Source organism: Triturus cristatus, chromosome 1_1, assembly GCF_964204655.1.
Source record: "Triturus cristatus chromosome 1_1, aTriCri1.1, whole genome shotgun sequence".
Lineage (NCBI taxonomy): Eukaryota > Metazoa > Chordata > Amphibia > Caudata > Salamandridae > Triturus > Triturus cristatus.
The window spans coordinates 23,242,140-23,260,311 of record NC_140579.1 but is presented as its reverse complement, the minus strand read 5'-3'; the positions used below and the strand labels follow the sequence as shown (position 1 = coordinate 23,260,311).

At 48.0% G+C, this 18,172-nt stretch overlaps 1 protein-coding gene across 3 annotated transcripts in view; it reads right to left on the bottom strand.

The window, feature by feature from the left end:
- Window positions 1–18,172, bottom strand: part of LOC146869194 (RAD52 motif-containing protein 1-like) — a 113,296-nt gene that overhangs the window by 60,784 nt on the left and 34,340 nt on the right. For 2 of the 3 annotated variants that reach the window (XM_085643069.1, XM_085643071.1), the window contains one exon: window positions 6,450–6,572. The exons of the other annotated variant lie outside the window; for it this stretch is intronic. In XM_085643069.1, the coding sequence (XP_085499195.1) occupies window positions 6,450–6,572 (123 nt within the window). The remainder of the gene's footprint in view (window positions 1–6,449; window positions 6,573–18,172) is intronic. 3 annotated transcript variants of the gene reach the window in all.

Here is an 18,172-nt window from a genome sequence, read left to right as displayed (position 1 = left end):
CTGTGAGTGCTCTCCAATGCCAGACAAGGGTTACGGACCAGGGGCGGCATCTATGGGTATCAGGGACTCACTCCTGCAGAGGCTAACAGGGCTCAGCAGGTCCAGGCAGCAGGTGAAAGGAAGCCTCTGGAGCTTGTCGTGTCCCTATGGCACAGAACAGGTCAGTCAGCTGACCTATGGAGTCAGTCAGCATGGGATGAAGGCAGTAGGTCCAGCCTTCCTTCTCAGCAAGTAGGTAAGACCTCAAGCAGCAGGCTAGTCCTTCCGGCAGCAGGGCAGTCCTTCTGTAGTATCTAGTGGTCCAGGAGTGTACAGAAGCGTGGGTCTGAGGATCCAATTTTTAGGTTTCCCCTGCACAGCACTTGCGCTGTGCTTGTGAAATTTGTTTTCAATAAATCTTAAAAGGGACTTGCATCCGGCCTTCACTTATTATTGGTCTGTCTGCTTGCCAGTTCTGGTGGTTGTAGTCTGTTCTCCCTTCTGTGTCTCTCTTATCAGTTTCCCGTGGCCTAACTACTCATTCACATATGCCTTGGTGGTTCGAACTTCTCTTTCTTACGCTACAAAACGTTTACTGTTTACATTTTGTTATCTTTCCCTATAAACACCCAATATTGATTTATTTTACTACTAAACAGGCAGTCTCAATTGCAGTTACCTTGCAGTTGAAAGGGGCTTGATTTGAAATGTTGCAGCAGGTGCAGTGGCACCGGTGCCAAAAGCTCTAGGGATCCCAGTTAACAGACTGTTACATTTTACTACTAAACAGAGTCACAAGTACAGTTATCTAGCAGGCACTAGGGCCATGATTACAATGGTGCAGCAGGTGCAGTGGCAATGGGACCAAAAGCTCTAGCCACACCACTAAAGACTTATAATTGCTACATTTTATAACTAAACAGGCAGTCAGAAGTGCAATTATCTTGCAGGCTCTATGGTAATGATTTGAATGGTGCAGCAGGTACAGTGGCACCAGGGTCAAAGGTTGTCAGAGCTCCTCTAAACACCAAAGAGTCACAAGTGCACTTACCTTGCATGCACTAGGATCATGATGTCAATGGTGCAATGACACTGGGGTCCAAAGCCACAGGAACCCATCTGAACACCAAAATATTGCTAGATTTTACTCCTGGACAAGCATTCACAAGTTCAGTTACCTTGCAGGCAACAGTGTCATGATTGAAATGGTGTATCGGCTGCAGTTGCACGGGGGCCAAAAGTGGTCGTAAGTCCTCTAAACACCAAATATTGCTATATTTTACTACTAAACAAGCAGACACAAAAACAGTCATTTATCAGACACTAGGGTCATGATTTGAATGGTGCAGAAGGTGCAATGGAGCCAGGTCCAAAAGTTGTCAGAACTCCTCTAAACAGCTAATGTTGCTATTTTTTACAACTAAACAGGCAGTCACAATTGCAGTTACCTTGTAGTTAAGTGGCAGGATAGGAATGGTGCAGCAGGTGCAGTGGAACCGTGGTCAAAAGCTCTAGGGACACCACTAAACACAGATTATTGCTACATTTTACTACTAAACAAGCAGTCATTAGTGCAGTTGTATAGCAGGCACTAGGATCATAATTTTAATGGCGCAGCAGGTGCTGCGACACCAGAACCAAAAGCTCTAAGCACCCTGTAGCTCAAATATGAATTTACCTTAAATAAATGAAAAGACAAGAGGAGTTTGGCAAAATAGGAACAAGTTGGTTTAAAGGCTGCGACCGGGAGAGCCCGTAAAGAATGAGTCCGCTCAAAATCTCTCGATGTACAAAGTTCAGGCTGTCAATTTATACAGTTCATGAGGTAAAATAAAATGTTCTCTACATTCATAAAAAAGCATTTTAGTCGCAAATCAATCACATGTGCACATTTGATAAGCACACAGATGTGGCTCTCTACCTCGGGAAGAGCCAATGTGGGCTGTTGCTTATGTGTCCAGATGCCCTGTGTGAGGAGCGCATGATCACTACTTGTGGTTGGCATTGGTTGAGTGTACGTATCTACATGGGGTATCAAGATTTATGGTATTTCTGGGGAACACAGCCTTTGACCAAACTGGTTTTATTGGAGCTAAAAAGGGTCTAGCAAACGTAACGGTATATTGCTTTTGTAAACCTGCCATTGTGACAAGAAGATACAGATGAAAATGTCACAAATAGCGGTTTGTCCCTCATTTAAAATATTTTCAACAGTTTCTTTAAGAAAACCTTGAGGGAACTACACAAATGGCACCTTGCTGAATTCAGAATTAGGTCTACTTTTAAGAAATCTATAGGTACCGGCATCACATATGGATTTCTCACCAGTTTCCACCACAAGCTGGAAGTAGGTTAAAAGCACATAATTAAGAATGTGATACATTTCTGCTTTTTCTTGAAATCTGGGAAGATAGTTTTTAGCACATTAAACTTTTCATTGATTTAATGTTCAGGAAAAAAACTGCAGTTTCTTGCTCAGCACTTTCCCCCCCATTTCCCATAATACATACATGTTAGCTATACTGTGGCTATTTTCTCGGTCCCCTCCATGGGAATCTACAGACCCTGGGATACCCTTAGAACCCAATGTTGCAAAAAGTACTTCAATAGCAAAAAAAAAAAAAAAAAATAGCATTTGCAATGCAATAGGTCTCGCATTAGGAAAGTTTGAGCTATTGGTATTGTAAATGCCAAATTTTGTATTTATGTGTTGGTTATGAAAATAGCTAAATTAATAGCTTTGTCATTTACAATTCCAATAGTTTTAACTTTCGCAAATGTGGCACCTATAGCATTTGTAAGGTGATATGTGTTGTATTTACGTGAATTAGATGTATTGATATTACAAATAACAATGGCTTTTAATTTTTTTTAAATAATACTTATAAAAGTTATTGTATTTATAATGGCAATAGCTTAAACTTTTGTAAATAACATTTGTGAAGATTATGTTTAGTGTATTTTATTGTGACGAAAATCCAAGAACAGAAGTGAAATATTACCATCTTTTTGTGTGATTTGTAATAAAGCTTGAAACATTGAGAGAACATATTTGAACCAGTTGTTGTTGAATGGTTGCACAGATTGATGCTGTGGTGGTGCTGAGTGATGTTGTGGTGGAGACGAGTGATGCTGTGGCGTTCAGTGATGCTGTGGTAGAGCATAGTGATGTGCCCCTGAGTGATGCTGTGGTGGTGCTGAGTGATGCTGTGGTGGTGCTGAGTGATGCTGTGGTGGTGCGATAGAGGGAGGGCGATAGATAGATAGAGGGAGGGCGTTAGATAGATAGAGGGAAGGCGCTAGATAGATAGAGGGAGGGCGCTAGATAGATAGAGGGAGGGCGATAGATAGATAGAGGGAGGGCGATAGATAGATAGAGGGAGGGCGCTAGACAGATAGAGGGAGGGCGATTGATAGATAGAGGGAGGGCGATTGATAGATAGAGGGAGGGCGATTGATAGATAGAGGGAGGGCGATTGATAGATAGAGGGAGGGCGATAGATAGATAGAGGGAGGGCGATAGATAGATAGAGGGAGGGCGATAGATAGATAGAGGGAGGGCGATAGATAGATAGAGGGAGGGAGGGCGCTAGACAGATAGAGGGAGGGCGATAGATAGATAGAGGGAGGGCGATAGATAGAGGGAGGGCGATAAGATAGATAGAGGGAGGGCGATAGATAGATAGAAGGAGGGCGATAGATAGATAGAGGGAGGGCGATAGATAGATAGAGGGAGGGCGATAGATAGATAGAGGGAGGGCGATAGATAGATAGAGGGAGGGAGGGCGCTAGATAGATAGAGGGAGGGCGATAGATAGATAGGAGGGCGATAGATAGATAGAGGGAGGGCGATAGATAGATAGAGGGAGGGAGGGCGATAGATAGATAGAGGGAGGGCGATAGATAGAGGGAGGGCGATAGATAGATAGAAGGAGGGAGATAGAAGGAGGGCGATAAATAGAGGGAAGGCGATAGATAGATAGAGGGCGATAGATAGATAGAGGGCGGGCGATAGATAGATAGAGTGAGGGCGATAGATAGATAGAGGGAGGGCGATAGATAGATAGAGGGAGGGCGATAGATAGATAGAGGGCGATAGATAGAGGGAGGGCGATAGATAGATAGAGGGCGATAGATAGAGGGAGGGCGATAGATAGATAGATAGAGTGAGGGTGATAGATAGCTAGAGGGTAATATATAGATAGAGTGAGGTTGATATCTAGATAGGGAGATATAGTGAGTGTGATAGATAGATAGTGATGGCGATAGATAGAGGGCGTGCGATAGATAGATAAATAGAGAGTGAAGGCGATAGATAGATCGAGTGAGTGAGTGCGATAGATAGATCGTGTGAGGGCGATAGATAGATTTTGTGTGATAGATAGATAAGTATTTAGAGTGATGGTGATAGCTAGCTAGAGGGCGATCGATAGAGCGTTGGCGATAGATAGAGTGTGGGAGATAGATAGATAGATAGATAGATAGATAGATAGATAGATAGATAGATAGATAGATAGATAGATAGATGTGTGGTCTGTGTGAGAGGGGGGCAGTGCTTTTGGTCTGTGTGAGGGGGGGGCAGTGTGAACTTTGTTCATTTGTTAACTAAAGTTATACAATAATTCTAATTTAAGCACAAAACACCTAGCACCAATAGACATTAACCGACGAAAAAAACCAAAATCTACTGATGCGTTTTAGAAAATGTGTGTGGTCTGTGTGCGAGGGGCCCGTGTATGTGAAGGACCAGCTGCAGGCGACTTGCGAGGGCAGACCTCAAGACACAGAGAGGCGCAACAGAATAAAAGTGCTGTTAGTGGAGAGAGTGATGTTCATCAGAATGTAAGCAGGAAAGCAAAGAATGAAAGTCATACAAAAGCATACATGTTTGAGTGCGTAAAGTAAAATAATGAAGCACACATTCAAAAGTAAATAAATATAAGAGATGAATGCAAAGCACAGAGGCAGGAGGTCAAGTAGTAAGTCCCACAGAGCCGAGATTCCGGAAAAGTTGCGAGAAAGAGAAGGTGGGGCGGAACTACACGGAAGGGGAGAGACGCGTGGACGGAGAGGAGCCTGTGAGAACGCGCTGCGGAGATCAAAGAAAAGGTTTGCGACCATATGGAGAGTGAGGGGGTGTGCAGCCTGGTGAGCTGAATGCGTGTGGCAACAGAGGGAGAGCGCGTGCGCACACAAAGTGTCTGGTAGAAAATGGAAGCTGTAAAGAATGCGCGTGGTTGTGGCTGTTGTTGACAATGCGCGCGATTGTGTTCACATGAACTGTACGCGATCCGCAGCTAGGTAGACTTTTCGGACTGCCTACTATAATCTCGCCTATCCATCCCTGCGGGATAGAATAGGCGAGACCTAAAAAGGGGTCCACACTGGGGTGGAAAAGCCTTAGCAGTTAAGGGGTTAAACTAAAAACTGAGAGACAATCCAACCAATAACTATTGAGGTGATGGTGCATACAAAAGCTCACTACATAACTCCAGTTGCAAATGTGTTTATGCGTTCTACAATCTTACACCAGTGCCTGTGATGTTCCTATGAAGTACCCAGTTCGGAATGCTGATTGTGCACGGGTGAAGGTGGAGGTTATGGGAGGAGAGGCGTAACAGGGTCACATCTGCCTATCAACTGCATAAGAAGCTGATAACTCCTTCCAATTTTAGCAATTATTTTATCTAGAACACAACTGCTTTTGGACAATGAACTAGATCAGAAAAGCTTTCAAATTATGCTATTCTTGTGTTTTTTGGCTTGCTTTGGTAGGAAATTCCTTAAAATCCCCACATGGTAGCTACAGCCTTTGCAAAAACAACAGTTGATGGACAGAATGCAGAACAATGTCATACATTCACCCCAGTACAGAGATCTGGGCCTAAATCCATCGTTTTTTTGCGCACCGTGCCTTTCCAGTTTGAACCCAGCCATATGCAAATCAGTCTTGACCCTGTGCCTCATGGGAACAGTCCAGCCCGAACTGCCAAGCCAGGTACTCCCTGGACTGGAAACAAGGATCCTAGGACCAGTTTCGGGGTTTCACCCCTCTTCAGCCAGGATAGCTTGATGCCAGTGGCATGGAGAGCACGGGACCCATACCCTTCCCAATCGGGGTGACAAATGCAAAAACAACAGTTGATGGACAGAATGCAGAACAATGTCACACATTCACCCCAGTACAGCCTTTAACATTACATTTCTACTCTGAATAAAATGGCTCATTCTAAACTAAACATTCTGATCCACCCAAAAAGACGTTGATTGTGTCACATTAAGAAGTCTTTACTAAGGTCTTACGGTTTAAAAAGAAATTATCTGACAAAAATTTAAGGAATTTGGGACAGGCAAGTAAGGTTGATATTTTGTTCCAAGAATTGAAACAGGCGCAACTATAATCAATAGTGGGGCACATTTACAAACAGAAACTAACGGGAAAAAATTGTAATGTTTACAAAATCACTTACCATGATTATTCGCTTTGACCATCCATTAAAGCCAAGATAGTGATTGGCTACATCTTGGCACTTGACGCTGTTTAGTCCACAACCAAGGTGATGGTGGCCCTTCTGCTTGGTGCAGAGGCGCACCTGATTCATGAAAACAACACGCATCATACCAAGAGAGTTTTAGATTACATTAGCATGAAAGTACAAAAATGTAAAATGTTCACCAAAATACACTGTGACATTTGTAAACTTGCACAGCATACTCTCACTACACCCAACAATGATGAAGTTCTAGGAATAGTGGCAACAGCACATTTTCAAGTAACAATAACTCCACAGTTTAATAAAAAGGTATAGAAGCAGCAGGACCAAACTTCAGACCTCCCAAAACTTTAAAAAAAGCTTCTTGAAATGTCACAAACAATTAAAAGGATTGCTAGTTGTTACGATGCACACAATACTGCATATATCTTTCAAGATTAGATCTTGTTTTCCAGATAATGTTTTGCTTGAATAAGTTCCACCTTCTGTCTGGAACATTGTTATGTACTGTACTTGTGGTGATGTACTGAAGAGGCTCTTGGCTCTGCCTCTTTTTTCTTTACACTGTAAATACATTTTGTGAGCATCACAGAGAAAGACCCGAGGTCTGGTCCGTGCAATAAAAGACAAAGTAATACATTTAAAAATAAAGACATGCCTGAACAATAAGTATTTCTACACAGTGCAGCGGTGTTTCTTTACAAGGCAGTGAATACACAGGAGGCAGCAAACTTATCAAGACTTGTGGAAGCTAATGTTGATTTGTGACCATGAACGCTGTGGCATTTCAATATGGACGAATGTAGGATGAGGATAAGCTAACTTCACCAACTTGGTAACCATATAGGGTATGGATAAGTCCATCCAGAATCACATAACCGCTCAAACTGACACACTGAACTCGAAACCCAAGAGCAGCAGCGGCTCCTCTGCTCTGGCCAAGGAGCATCGCCCCGCCCCACCCCGCCCCACCCCCTCAACCTGCACCTTCAAAAACAAGCATTTACAATGCAATGGTCTCTGCATTGGTAAAGTTAGAGCTATTGGCATTGCTCATGACATTATTTTTGTTTATGTTTTTGTTTTTAAAACATTTAAAGAAACAGCATAGTTATTTACAATGTCAATAGCTTAATCACTCTCAAATACGAGACCTATTGCATTTGCACCCACACACAGAGCCACCCACACACAAAGAGCCACCCACACACACAGAGCCACCCACACACACAGAGCCACCCACACACACACACACACACACACACACACACACACACACACAGCCACCCACACACACACAGAGCCACACACACAAACCGCACTGAGGACACTCCAGACATCAACTTATGAAGGGGCACTGCACTGCCTCATATGAGGCAGCATCGCTTCATATAGTGAATGTCTTGGCATACACACAAAGCAAGGAACCGCCATTCACAACAGATCACCACACACCTGGACCACAAGGAAAGGCGCATGCACTGAAAGAGCAAGCCGCCACCACTCCTAACATTAAATCTCGGAATGCCAGCCAAGTCTTTCAATCTTCCAAGGTCGGTAAAAACAGTACCACTAAACTGCACAAAAAGTATGTTTCCTTTGCTTAGAACTGGCAAACGTGCTGTATGATGTGCTATATAAGCATCACAAAAAAATACACAACACACACAAATAGGCCAACATTCAAATGGGGGGCAGGAACAAGATTAGATATAGCATCATAGCCCAGGCTGCATATTTAAAACATCCAAATCTCCTTGGAGTTAAAAGCCTCTATAAACGCATTCAGCCACAAACTATAGGGCCAGTCCACTCCTTAGTGACTTGAAATGTCCTTATACCGTACCCCTGAGAAAATGATCCTCTATGTAATTCACGCTACCCAAAAGAACATGTTAAACAAAACATATGACTCCCTTATTCCCACAAGAAGCATATATAGTTAGCCACGTGGCCGCCACCTCAACCTCACACCACTGCACCGTTTCAACATAGGATTTAAAACGGCTAAGGGAAAGGAGTTAGGTAAAAGCTTACCATGCAACAAGGCAAGGAATCCACGACATTAGTTTACAATGTCGCTCAGGAGAATAAGCCCGCAAAGGTCAACCATTTACTTATGTGAAAACATGTAAATGGCAAAGGCTTTTGACTTTTGACATATGCCATGGCTTTGTGGTGAGCAGATCACACTACCAAGATCCATTGTCAGATAAGCAGAGTCCACTTCACACAATAAGAAATATGAACAATTAGCAGCCAATACAATGATTAAACTCATCTTCGCAGACCGCACACTGAACCAGTTATCCTTGGATACAGAGGCGTAACTAGAGCCAAATTTCGGGGGGGGCTAAGAAAAAATTTCGGGGGGGGGGGGGCTGAATCTTTAAACAGAAGGCAGAGTGGCGCTGATTTCGGGGGTGGGGGGGCTGAATCTAGGCAGAGTGGAGCTGCAGGGGCTCTTAGAAGGGGTGAAACAACAGCGAGGCCTCATTAACATGCAAATGGTCTTTTTAAAGACCTGTGAAGTGCTCGGGCGCGGCTTTGTGTCTGCCCGGGGAGCTCTCTCATCCCGGGCTGCCACACATGGGGGGGGGGGGGCTGAAGCCCTTTGAGTTCAATGGGTGTTGTGTGCCTGATTGGATACAAGCTAGAATTTCGTAAACAGTACTGAAAACTCTTCCAGGACTCTTGTTGGGTTGTAGTGCCACACAGATAGTATAAGCACATCATACAAAGGTTAACTTCACACAGCTAGGTTCCGTAACAAAGCCTGTTGGAGGTAATCAAGGCAGTTCAACCGGGACTCACAATTACAAACTGCAATAAGCGAAGGCAAACGAAGCCCAACGTCCCGTCTACACCTCCCAGAAGTACCAACACCTCAGCTGTGGCCACTACAAAGTGCTGGAGGAGGTGAACCTACACGCGGAGGCTAGAATTTAGGAGACCTCTCACATTATCTTGTTAAACTCTAGAACTGGATAAGAACACCGAGTGTGCACTGGCAGTTACACTGCAAATCCAGCTGCTTCAGCTACCCGGGACAGCTGCTTCAATGTGGATGGTGTCGAAACAGTACAAGGAGACGCAGCACTTCGGTGCCATTAGCAGCTGTGCTTCCACTGCGAGTTGGTAGTTGTGTCATGTGGTATCTGCGACAGCAGTGCCGGGCAGAAATACAGGAGGTCAAAAAGCTAATCACCTAGTGTCCGGGACAGAATGCCCAAGGCTGGCAATGAACACCGAATTGCCCTTAGAGACGGCTGATAATACAAACTTTGTATTGAAAATGAGCCTAATGAGCGCCATGCTGGGAGGGGAGATCACATGTCAGAGCAGTTTGCAGATGCTCGGGGGCAAACAATGCCTGTTTTCCTTTAAGAGCTGAGAAACTTACTGCAAGTCTAGGGTCCGGATTCCGGCAGAGACAGGCGCGCAGCAGGAGACCGCAGGCTCCTGTGAAATGGCGCTGCCCGTCGCTCTCACCCACGGCCCGCACTCTGAATGGTCAGTCAGAAAAAAGCCCTCGAGGTCTATCTAATATGGCATCCAAAGAGAGCTTAACCTGTAAAGTATGCTTGCAGAAGAACTCCATTAAAGAGATAAGATGGCAGGCGGCAGATTCGCGTTCGATAAGGGAGTTTCAAACAGCAATTCAGGAGGAGCAATTAAAAATGCGGACGAGCCAGGCTAGAGCTGTAACAAATTGAACAAGCACACCACTGCCTTTCTCCGAGGCGAAGCAGAAATGCCTCGGAGAAAGGCAGCGGCGATTTCAGATTCGGGGGCGTGTTCTCCTCTTGCCATTGGCTGGAGGAGATAATCTGAAAAGTTGAAAAAAACACGCCCCTGAATCCGAAAAGGACGGGGCCTGTTCGGAGTGACGAAGCTCTTCTCCAATGGCTGGCCAGCATTCAAGAGGCCAGCCAATGGAGAAGAGGGGAGAAGAGGGGCGGGTGCAAGCCCCTCTACTCCAAAACATTAAATCTCGGAGCGAGACTGCGCAAGCGCAGCCTTTGAGACGAGACCTAACAAAAAATAAAATGACAATAAAACTGCTTTACAAACCGTTTGATTATCAATTTGTTTTTCTTCTGTGTATCGAGTCTTGGGGGCGGGGCCAGCGGGATAACAGTACTGAAGAGAGAGTGATGGGCACTGCCTTATTGAGCTGTCTCAGGAGATAGCGGCTGAACAGTACTTCCAAAGATCTGACAGACCCTTTCCACATATCTGCCAGTCTCTGCGGGTTAAGGAGGTCTCATGTTGGATGAACTTTTTTTTACTCCAACTGAAAACCAATACAGCAGCAGGCAGCTGAGCTTGATCGCTGGAGAGTGCTGTGCAGAGGGATACGCTATGCATTCTATTGTCTTGTAATCATTCGATTATATCCCAAGAAGGAAAGCAGAAGAGCGTATGGTCTCCGATTTCCAACAGGTGCAATTGTGGTTTATTCTGGAACTTTCCACAGATTCGTTATTATGACTTCATCAGAGAGTGGATATTTTCCAGACTCCCCACAGGCTGTTGTATCCTAGGACTTTCAAGATCTGCTGGTTTGTTTGTTTCCAAATCCTGGCTCCAAATCTCTAAACGTCTTGCAGAACAGTATGGCAAGTGTGGTCTGGGTAGCACGTGGCATGGCACCTTAGTACCATTTCAAACCCACTGGTGCGCATTATAAACCTTTTGCAACAGGCACGGTTCATGGTTTCGTCCAACTACAAGTCTTACCCTACATCAGCAATCTTACGAGAACATTATTGAGTGAATGGCACGGAATTGAAAGAGCCATTAGTACACTGTACCCAGAAATGGGGGAGCGAGGAGCTCTATCTAATCAGACGTAAGCAGCTTCAAAACTAACTGTAGGCGTAGCCCACCCTCACCCTCAACCGACAATATCAAATCGAAAAATAAAAAAGGACAATATTTCAGGTCCACTTATACTTGTAATTGATTGTGGTACTAATTGTGACTTTCAAATATCTTCCTTCCAGAGAATGATACTTTCGATTTCATGTGACACAAAGACTGTTGTTCATACTAGATTGTATTTTTTTTCATCCTTCAAATCAACAGAACGGCTGCAATGATTACAGAGAACCGAAAGCGACAAATTGTTTCGCAACAACAAAAGAACAATGCATCACTTCATCAGGACCCATGATTTATCACAGTAAATAAGGCATTGACAAGACGCGTCACAGCAAAAAATGAAACATACCAAATATACAAGAGAACAGAAGAACACGCAGAACAAAAGATGAACAATGAAACCAGAAGAAGAAAATACAGATATTAATGAGAAAAACATCTTGTTTTATCATTTGGAAAAGGAACATAAATGATCTAATATGGTTTCACTTCTGTCTGAATCAGAATTCTCTAAATGTAGATTTAACCTTAAAAATTTAGCATTGGATTTATCAGGTTTTGGGCGTGTGAGATTTATGTAGAGGATGAGAAGATTATGTGCACAATCCACAGGAAATCTTCGTCTGTGTATAGCACATTGCTTTCAAGTTCAGTTCATCTATAACACTAGAAGAATAATACCCCGTATGGGGAAATGCAGAGGGCTCGAAAATGCGTAGCTCAGATGAATAAGATCAGACAGTAGCATCTAAGAAAAAGAGTCGGTGTAGGACTTGGCCCTTTTTGACTAAAGTCCCTAAACTTTTTGCTTTCCCCCTAGACCTTTTTTCTGACATGCTGTTGCCAACTTAGATGCTTTGGACACTTTGCCACTGCTAAACAGTGCCAAAGTGTAAGTGTTCCCTGTATAAAGTAATGGTAATTTGTTGTCCATGATTGGTATGTTTGCCTTACTAGTAAAGTTCCTAGTACAGTGCACTATGTGAGCCAGGGCTGGTAATGCAAATGCTACTGGTGGGCCTGCAACACTATTTGTGCCACCCACACAAGTAGCCATAAAAAGGGAACTCAGGCCTGCCATTACAGTTTGTTAAACTGCCATGTTCTGTCAAGTGCACTCACTTGCCAGACCTTACCCTTCCCTTTCTAGGCACATCAGACGCCCCAATGGTAGGTCTAGGGTACCCCCTGGACAGGGTGCAGTGCATGTGAGACCTTGACCTTTTCTCAGGCCAGATCCGCTCCCACGTCGCGCCAGCGTTCCCTGCTGGTGCTCTGCCTGCTGCCCTCGCCGCTGCTGCTGGAAGTTCGAGGCCCTCCTCCACCCGCAGGCTCCCGCCCGCGCCTCATCCCTGGTGGCCCAGTGGTGGGCGGTAAGTATCAAGACTTACCTCTTCCTCTGTCCGTCTTTCTCTCTCCCGATTTCCCTCCTCCTGCTTGTCTGCTGCCCTTAATTGTATTCTGCCTTTAGCCTCTGCTCGTTTTATTTTTCATAAGCCTTTCTGCCTTTAGCCTGCCTGTTTTTCCTCTCTCTCTCTGTTGTTTCGGTACTGTTGGTTTTTTTCAGTGCCCTTCTCCTACCGCCCGCCCCCCGCTCTCCTTTCCCGCCGCTGCCTTCCCTGCGGCCCCGCCCCCATCCTCTCCCATTCGCCACCCGCCTCCCAGCTGCTCCTCCCTCCCTCCACCCTTCCTAATGCAGGCCGCTGTGCGGCCGCACCGCTGGCGCACCGGAGGCGCACCAGAGGCAAGCCTGTCTGCGCCCGTCCGCGCCCAGCGGCAGAACCCCTGGACCCCGCACACCCCACCGCGCCGGCCCTAGACTCAGCTACGACGCCGACTCCCTCCACGCTCTCAACTCCGGCCGAGATCAACACTGCATCCAGGCAGCACCGAAACGCACCCACGGACCCTTCTCCTGCCGCAACTGCAGCTCCACCTACAACAGAACCACCAAACCTTCAAGGACCAGACCCAACCACCTCCCCTGCATACTCCTCAACACCTGCTCCGCTCGAAAACACGCCATTGAACTCTGGGACCTACTCGACACCACCACCCTGGACGTAGCCTTCCTGACTGAGACGTGGTGGAACGACTCCTCGGCTCCAGACATAGCCATCGCCATCCCAGACGGTTACAAGATCACCCACAGGGACCGCGCCAAAGGCACCGGAGGAGGACTAGCCATCGTCCACAGATCCACCATCGAGGTCACCACCCACGCAGACGACACCCTCCTCACCGCCGAACACCTGCACTTCCAGATCCACACCGACCCCAACACCACCCTCAGGGGAACGCTCGTCTACAGACCCCCCGGACCCCGGGCCCAATTCAGCGACGCCATCGCCGACCTCGCCAGCGCCACGCTCTCTCCTCCACGGACTACATCCTCCTCGGGGATCTGAACTTCCACCTCGAGAACAACAACGACGCCAACTCCGCCACACTGATCGACAACCTCGCCAACCTCGGCCTCAGACAACTCGTCACCGCACCCACCCACGCCGCCGGCCACACGCTAGACGCCGTCTTCTCCACAAGTAGCCACGTCTCATTCAACCACACCACCGAACCCCACTGGACAGACCACCGCTGCATTCACTTCACCTACAGGAAACCTACCACGCACCACCGCACCCAACAGCTACCCCGCCGCTGCTGGAGCAAAATCACCGAAGACCAGCTGACCACCGCCCTCTCCCTGAACCAACCCACCGAACCCACCAACCCAGACGCCGCAGCCCGCAACCTCAGACAGTGGATCGACGACTGTGCCAACACCCTCGCCCCACTGAAGAAACCCTTCAATAACCACACCAGCAAGAGAGCCTTCTGGTTCTCCGACGAGCTCCTGGCCTCCAAGCGCACATGCCGGAAATTGGAGAAGATATGGCTCCACGCCCGCACACCGGAAAACCACGCTGCCCACAAGGACGCCACCCGCAGACATCACCACCTCATAAGATTAGCCAAGAGATCCTCCTTCAAAGACCGCCTGGACAACAACGCACACAACAGCAAAGAACTCTTCTGCATCGTAAAAGAACTCTCCAACCCCAGCGCCAACGACATCCCTCCCTCACAGGAACTGTGCGAGTCCCTGGCCACCGCAAGATCACCGACATCCACGACAGCTTCGTCACCACGACCGACCCGACCGCACCAGACCCCACCCCCCCTGCGAACACCATCAGCACCAACCACCTGACCTCCTGTTCCAACGTCTGCGACAACGAAACGCGCAAGGTCATGAACTCCATCCACTCAGGATCGCCGACAGACCCGTGCCCACACCACATATTCAACAAGGCAGGCGCAGCCATCGCACCCCAACTACGGAAGGTCATCAACATCTCCTTCGAAACTGCGACTTTCCGGACAGCTGGAAGCACGCCGAAATCAACGCCCTCCTCAAGGAGCCCAAGGCGGACCCCAAGGACATCAAGAACTTCCGGCCCATCTCCCTGCTCCCGTTCCCGGCGAAGGTCATCGAGAAAATCGTCAACATGCAACTGACCCGCCACCTAGAAGACAACAACCTCCTGGACCCGTCCCAAACCGGATTCAGACGAAACCACAGCACCGAGACAGCCCTCATCACCGCCACCGACATCAGGCGCCAATTAAACAACGGCGAAACATCAGCCCTCATCCTCCTGGACCTATCGGCCGCCTTCGACATGGTCTGCCATCGCACACTAAAGACTCGCCTCCATGAAGCCGGTATCCAAGAGAAGGCCCTCGACTGGACCACATCCTTCCTCTCCGGCAGATCCCAGAGCGTCCGCCTCCTGCCGTACCGATCCGAAGCCACCGACATCATCTGCGGCGTCCCCCAGGGCTCCTCCCTCAGCCCGACGCTATTCAACATCTACATGGCCCCCCTCGCACAAGTGGCCCGCCACCACAACATCATCTCCTACGCCAACGACACTCAACTCATCCTCTCCCTCACCAAGGACCAACACACCGCCAAATCCAACATCCACGACAGAATGAAGGCTATCACCGACTGGATGAGGAGCAGCCGTCTGAAACTGAACTCTGACAAGACGGAGGTCCTCATCCTCGGACCCACCCCCTCAACCTGGGATACCTCCTAGTGGCCGACCACTCTGGGGACAGCACCGACACCGACCGACCACGTACGCAATCTAGGATTCATCCTCGACTCCACCCTCTCCATGTCCAAACAGGTAAACGCCGTCTTCTCCTCCTGCTACAACACCCTCCGCACACTTCGCAGAATCTACAAATGGATCCCAGCCGAAACAAGAAGACGGGTAACACAAGCCCTCGTCAGCAGCAGATTAGACTACGGCAACGCACTCTACGCCGGAATCCCTTCCAATCACCTACGACGACTCCAGCGCATCCAGAATGCCTCCGCCCGACTGATCGTCAATGTACCCCGCCACTGCCACATCACCCCCCACCTGCGAGACCTACACTGGCTCCCCGTCGAAAAGAGGATCACCTTCAAACTCCTCACCCACGCACAAAAAGCACTCCACAACGCCGGACCAGCCTACCTGAACAACAGACTCAGCTTCCACACCCCCACCCACCAGCTCCGCTCTGCCAGCCTCGCACTCGCCACCGTCCCCCGCATCCAACGAACCACCTCCGGCGGCAGATCCTTCTCCTACCTCGCCGCCAAGACCTGGAACACCCTACCTACCCACCTACGTCCGACTGAAGACCTACTCGCCTTCAGAAAACGCCTCAAGACCTGGCTCTTCGAGCAGTAGCGGCGCCCCCCCCCCTCTCCACTCAGCGCCTTGAGACCCTCACGGGTATGTAGCGTGCTTTACAAATCCCCTGATTGATAGATTGATTGATTGAAAGGTATGACATGGACTAAGGTGTGTGTCATGTCCTGACAGTGAAATAATCTCCATTTTTGTTTTCACTGTTGAAAGGCCATCTTGCTCATAGGACAGAATGGGACGGCTGTGTAATATGTTTTCCAGCCTATCTTCCCAAAGGTTTAAGATGGAAAGGTGAAGTTTAGTATGCCTCAACTCACAATGTAATAACGCATCTTTTTATGTAGGTGGTTTTTGCATTGTGTGTTCAGAAGCCACTCTTTTAGAAGTGGCTGAGTTTTTGTGCTCTGACATTTCTGTGTGTCTCTGCCTGGCTGTGGATTGGCTATCTGGATTTGAAAGCAATAGGATCTGGGGAATGTCTTGACCCAGGGGAGGAGGTGAGTCAGCAACAGGCTGACCTGCATCTGGAGTGTAGGGGGAGGAGAAGCCCCTAGAGGTGAAGAGGCCTGGGTTGCTGCTATAAAACACTTGGCTCATCTCCTGCTGAGTGATTGAGAATCCAGACCCCCACTAATCAAAGGAGGAGAGGTGTCACTGGCAAGGAGGCACCCAGAACTGGTTTGAACAAGGGTCAGTGCCCCCTAAAACAGAAAATCTTCAAAGCCATTGAGGGGTATAACTATGAGAGCTGAAGCCCCTGAACTTTGGAGAATGGCTTGATCAAGTGTGAACAAGACTGGATCTACTTCGTGGTCAAGAGGACCTTTGCCAAGGAAGAAACAACTGAAGAGACTGAATATAGGGCTGACCCTAGCTGTGTGATCTGGGGATGGCCTGCAATTTGCTGTTTCATCCAAGGAAAGGCTAAAGGGACTTTGCTGTTTGCTGTGTCCCCCTGCTTGAAGGACTTTGCTGTGTGCTGTGTCCTGAAGTAACTTATCCCCAAGGGCCTGAGGTGAGCTGGCTCCCTGTTCGGAAACACAGGAACACAAAAGTTTCCAGGAGAGTCTCAGCGGCACTGTGTGTCCGTACTTGTTGCAGCCTGAGCCCCCCCGTAAGAACTGCCCTGTAATCGTAGGCGCCTGGAGTCCAAGTGAGTCTCAGGGACGCTGTGTGCGTGTGCTTTGTGCAGCCTGAGACCTTCAAAAAGATCGGTCTGTGATCGGGGGCACCTGGTGTCCAAGCAAGGATCAGCGACGCAGCGTGCATGTGCTTTGTGCAGCCTGAACCCCTTTGTGAGGATTGCCTTGTGATCGTGTGCACCGGAATCCAAGTGAGTCTCATCGCTACTGTGTGCATGTACGTTGTGCACCGGGAGACCTTCGTGAGGATTTGCCTTGTTATCATGTGCACCAGAGTAAAGTGAGTCTCAGCGACGCTGTGCGCGTTATCTTCGTGCAGCCAGAGACCTGTATGTGGAGTACCCAGTGATCGTGCACCCGGAGGGAAGGAAGACTCAGCGACGCTGTGCACGTGTGCTTTGAGGCAGCCTGAGATCTTTGTAACTGAAGCGGCCCGGACCGGCAGTCCCAGAGGAGGCGAGCTGCCGGTCCAAGCCACCGTTGCCATTTCACAAAGCTGCATTGAAGGCCCAGCCGCTGAATGAAGAAAGGAGAGCGAGTTTGTGACCCCAGGTAACGTGTGTTGACTCCTTCGGCAGGGCGCGGGGTCGGAGGGAGACGCTCTCAGCCTCTTTCTCGTGTTGGCAGCGCGAGCCTTTGCTTCGGCTCATATCGCGGCCCGTATTGCCAAGGGAGTGGCGGTACAGGGGCCGGAGTGCGAAGCTGCAGTTTAAGGAGATCATACTGTGTTGGGGGGAACTGTGAGAGGCTGACTGCAAGTCAGAAGGAGAGGCAGAGAGACCGTCTAAGGCCCGGTGATCGGGGCATGAGTGTACTACGTAGTATTACATTTTTGCAAAACGGAGTACCTGACGGTTGTATTATGCATTGCTTTATTCCTGCATAACGAACTACCTGATTAGCGTATGACACATGGCATTTTTATCTGCATAAGGAACTACCTGATTGTCGTATA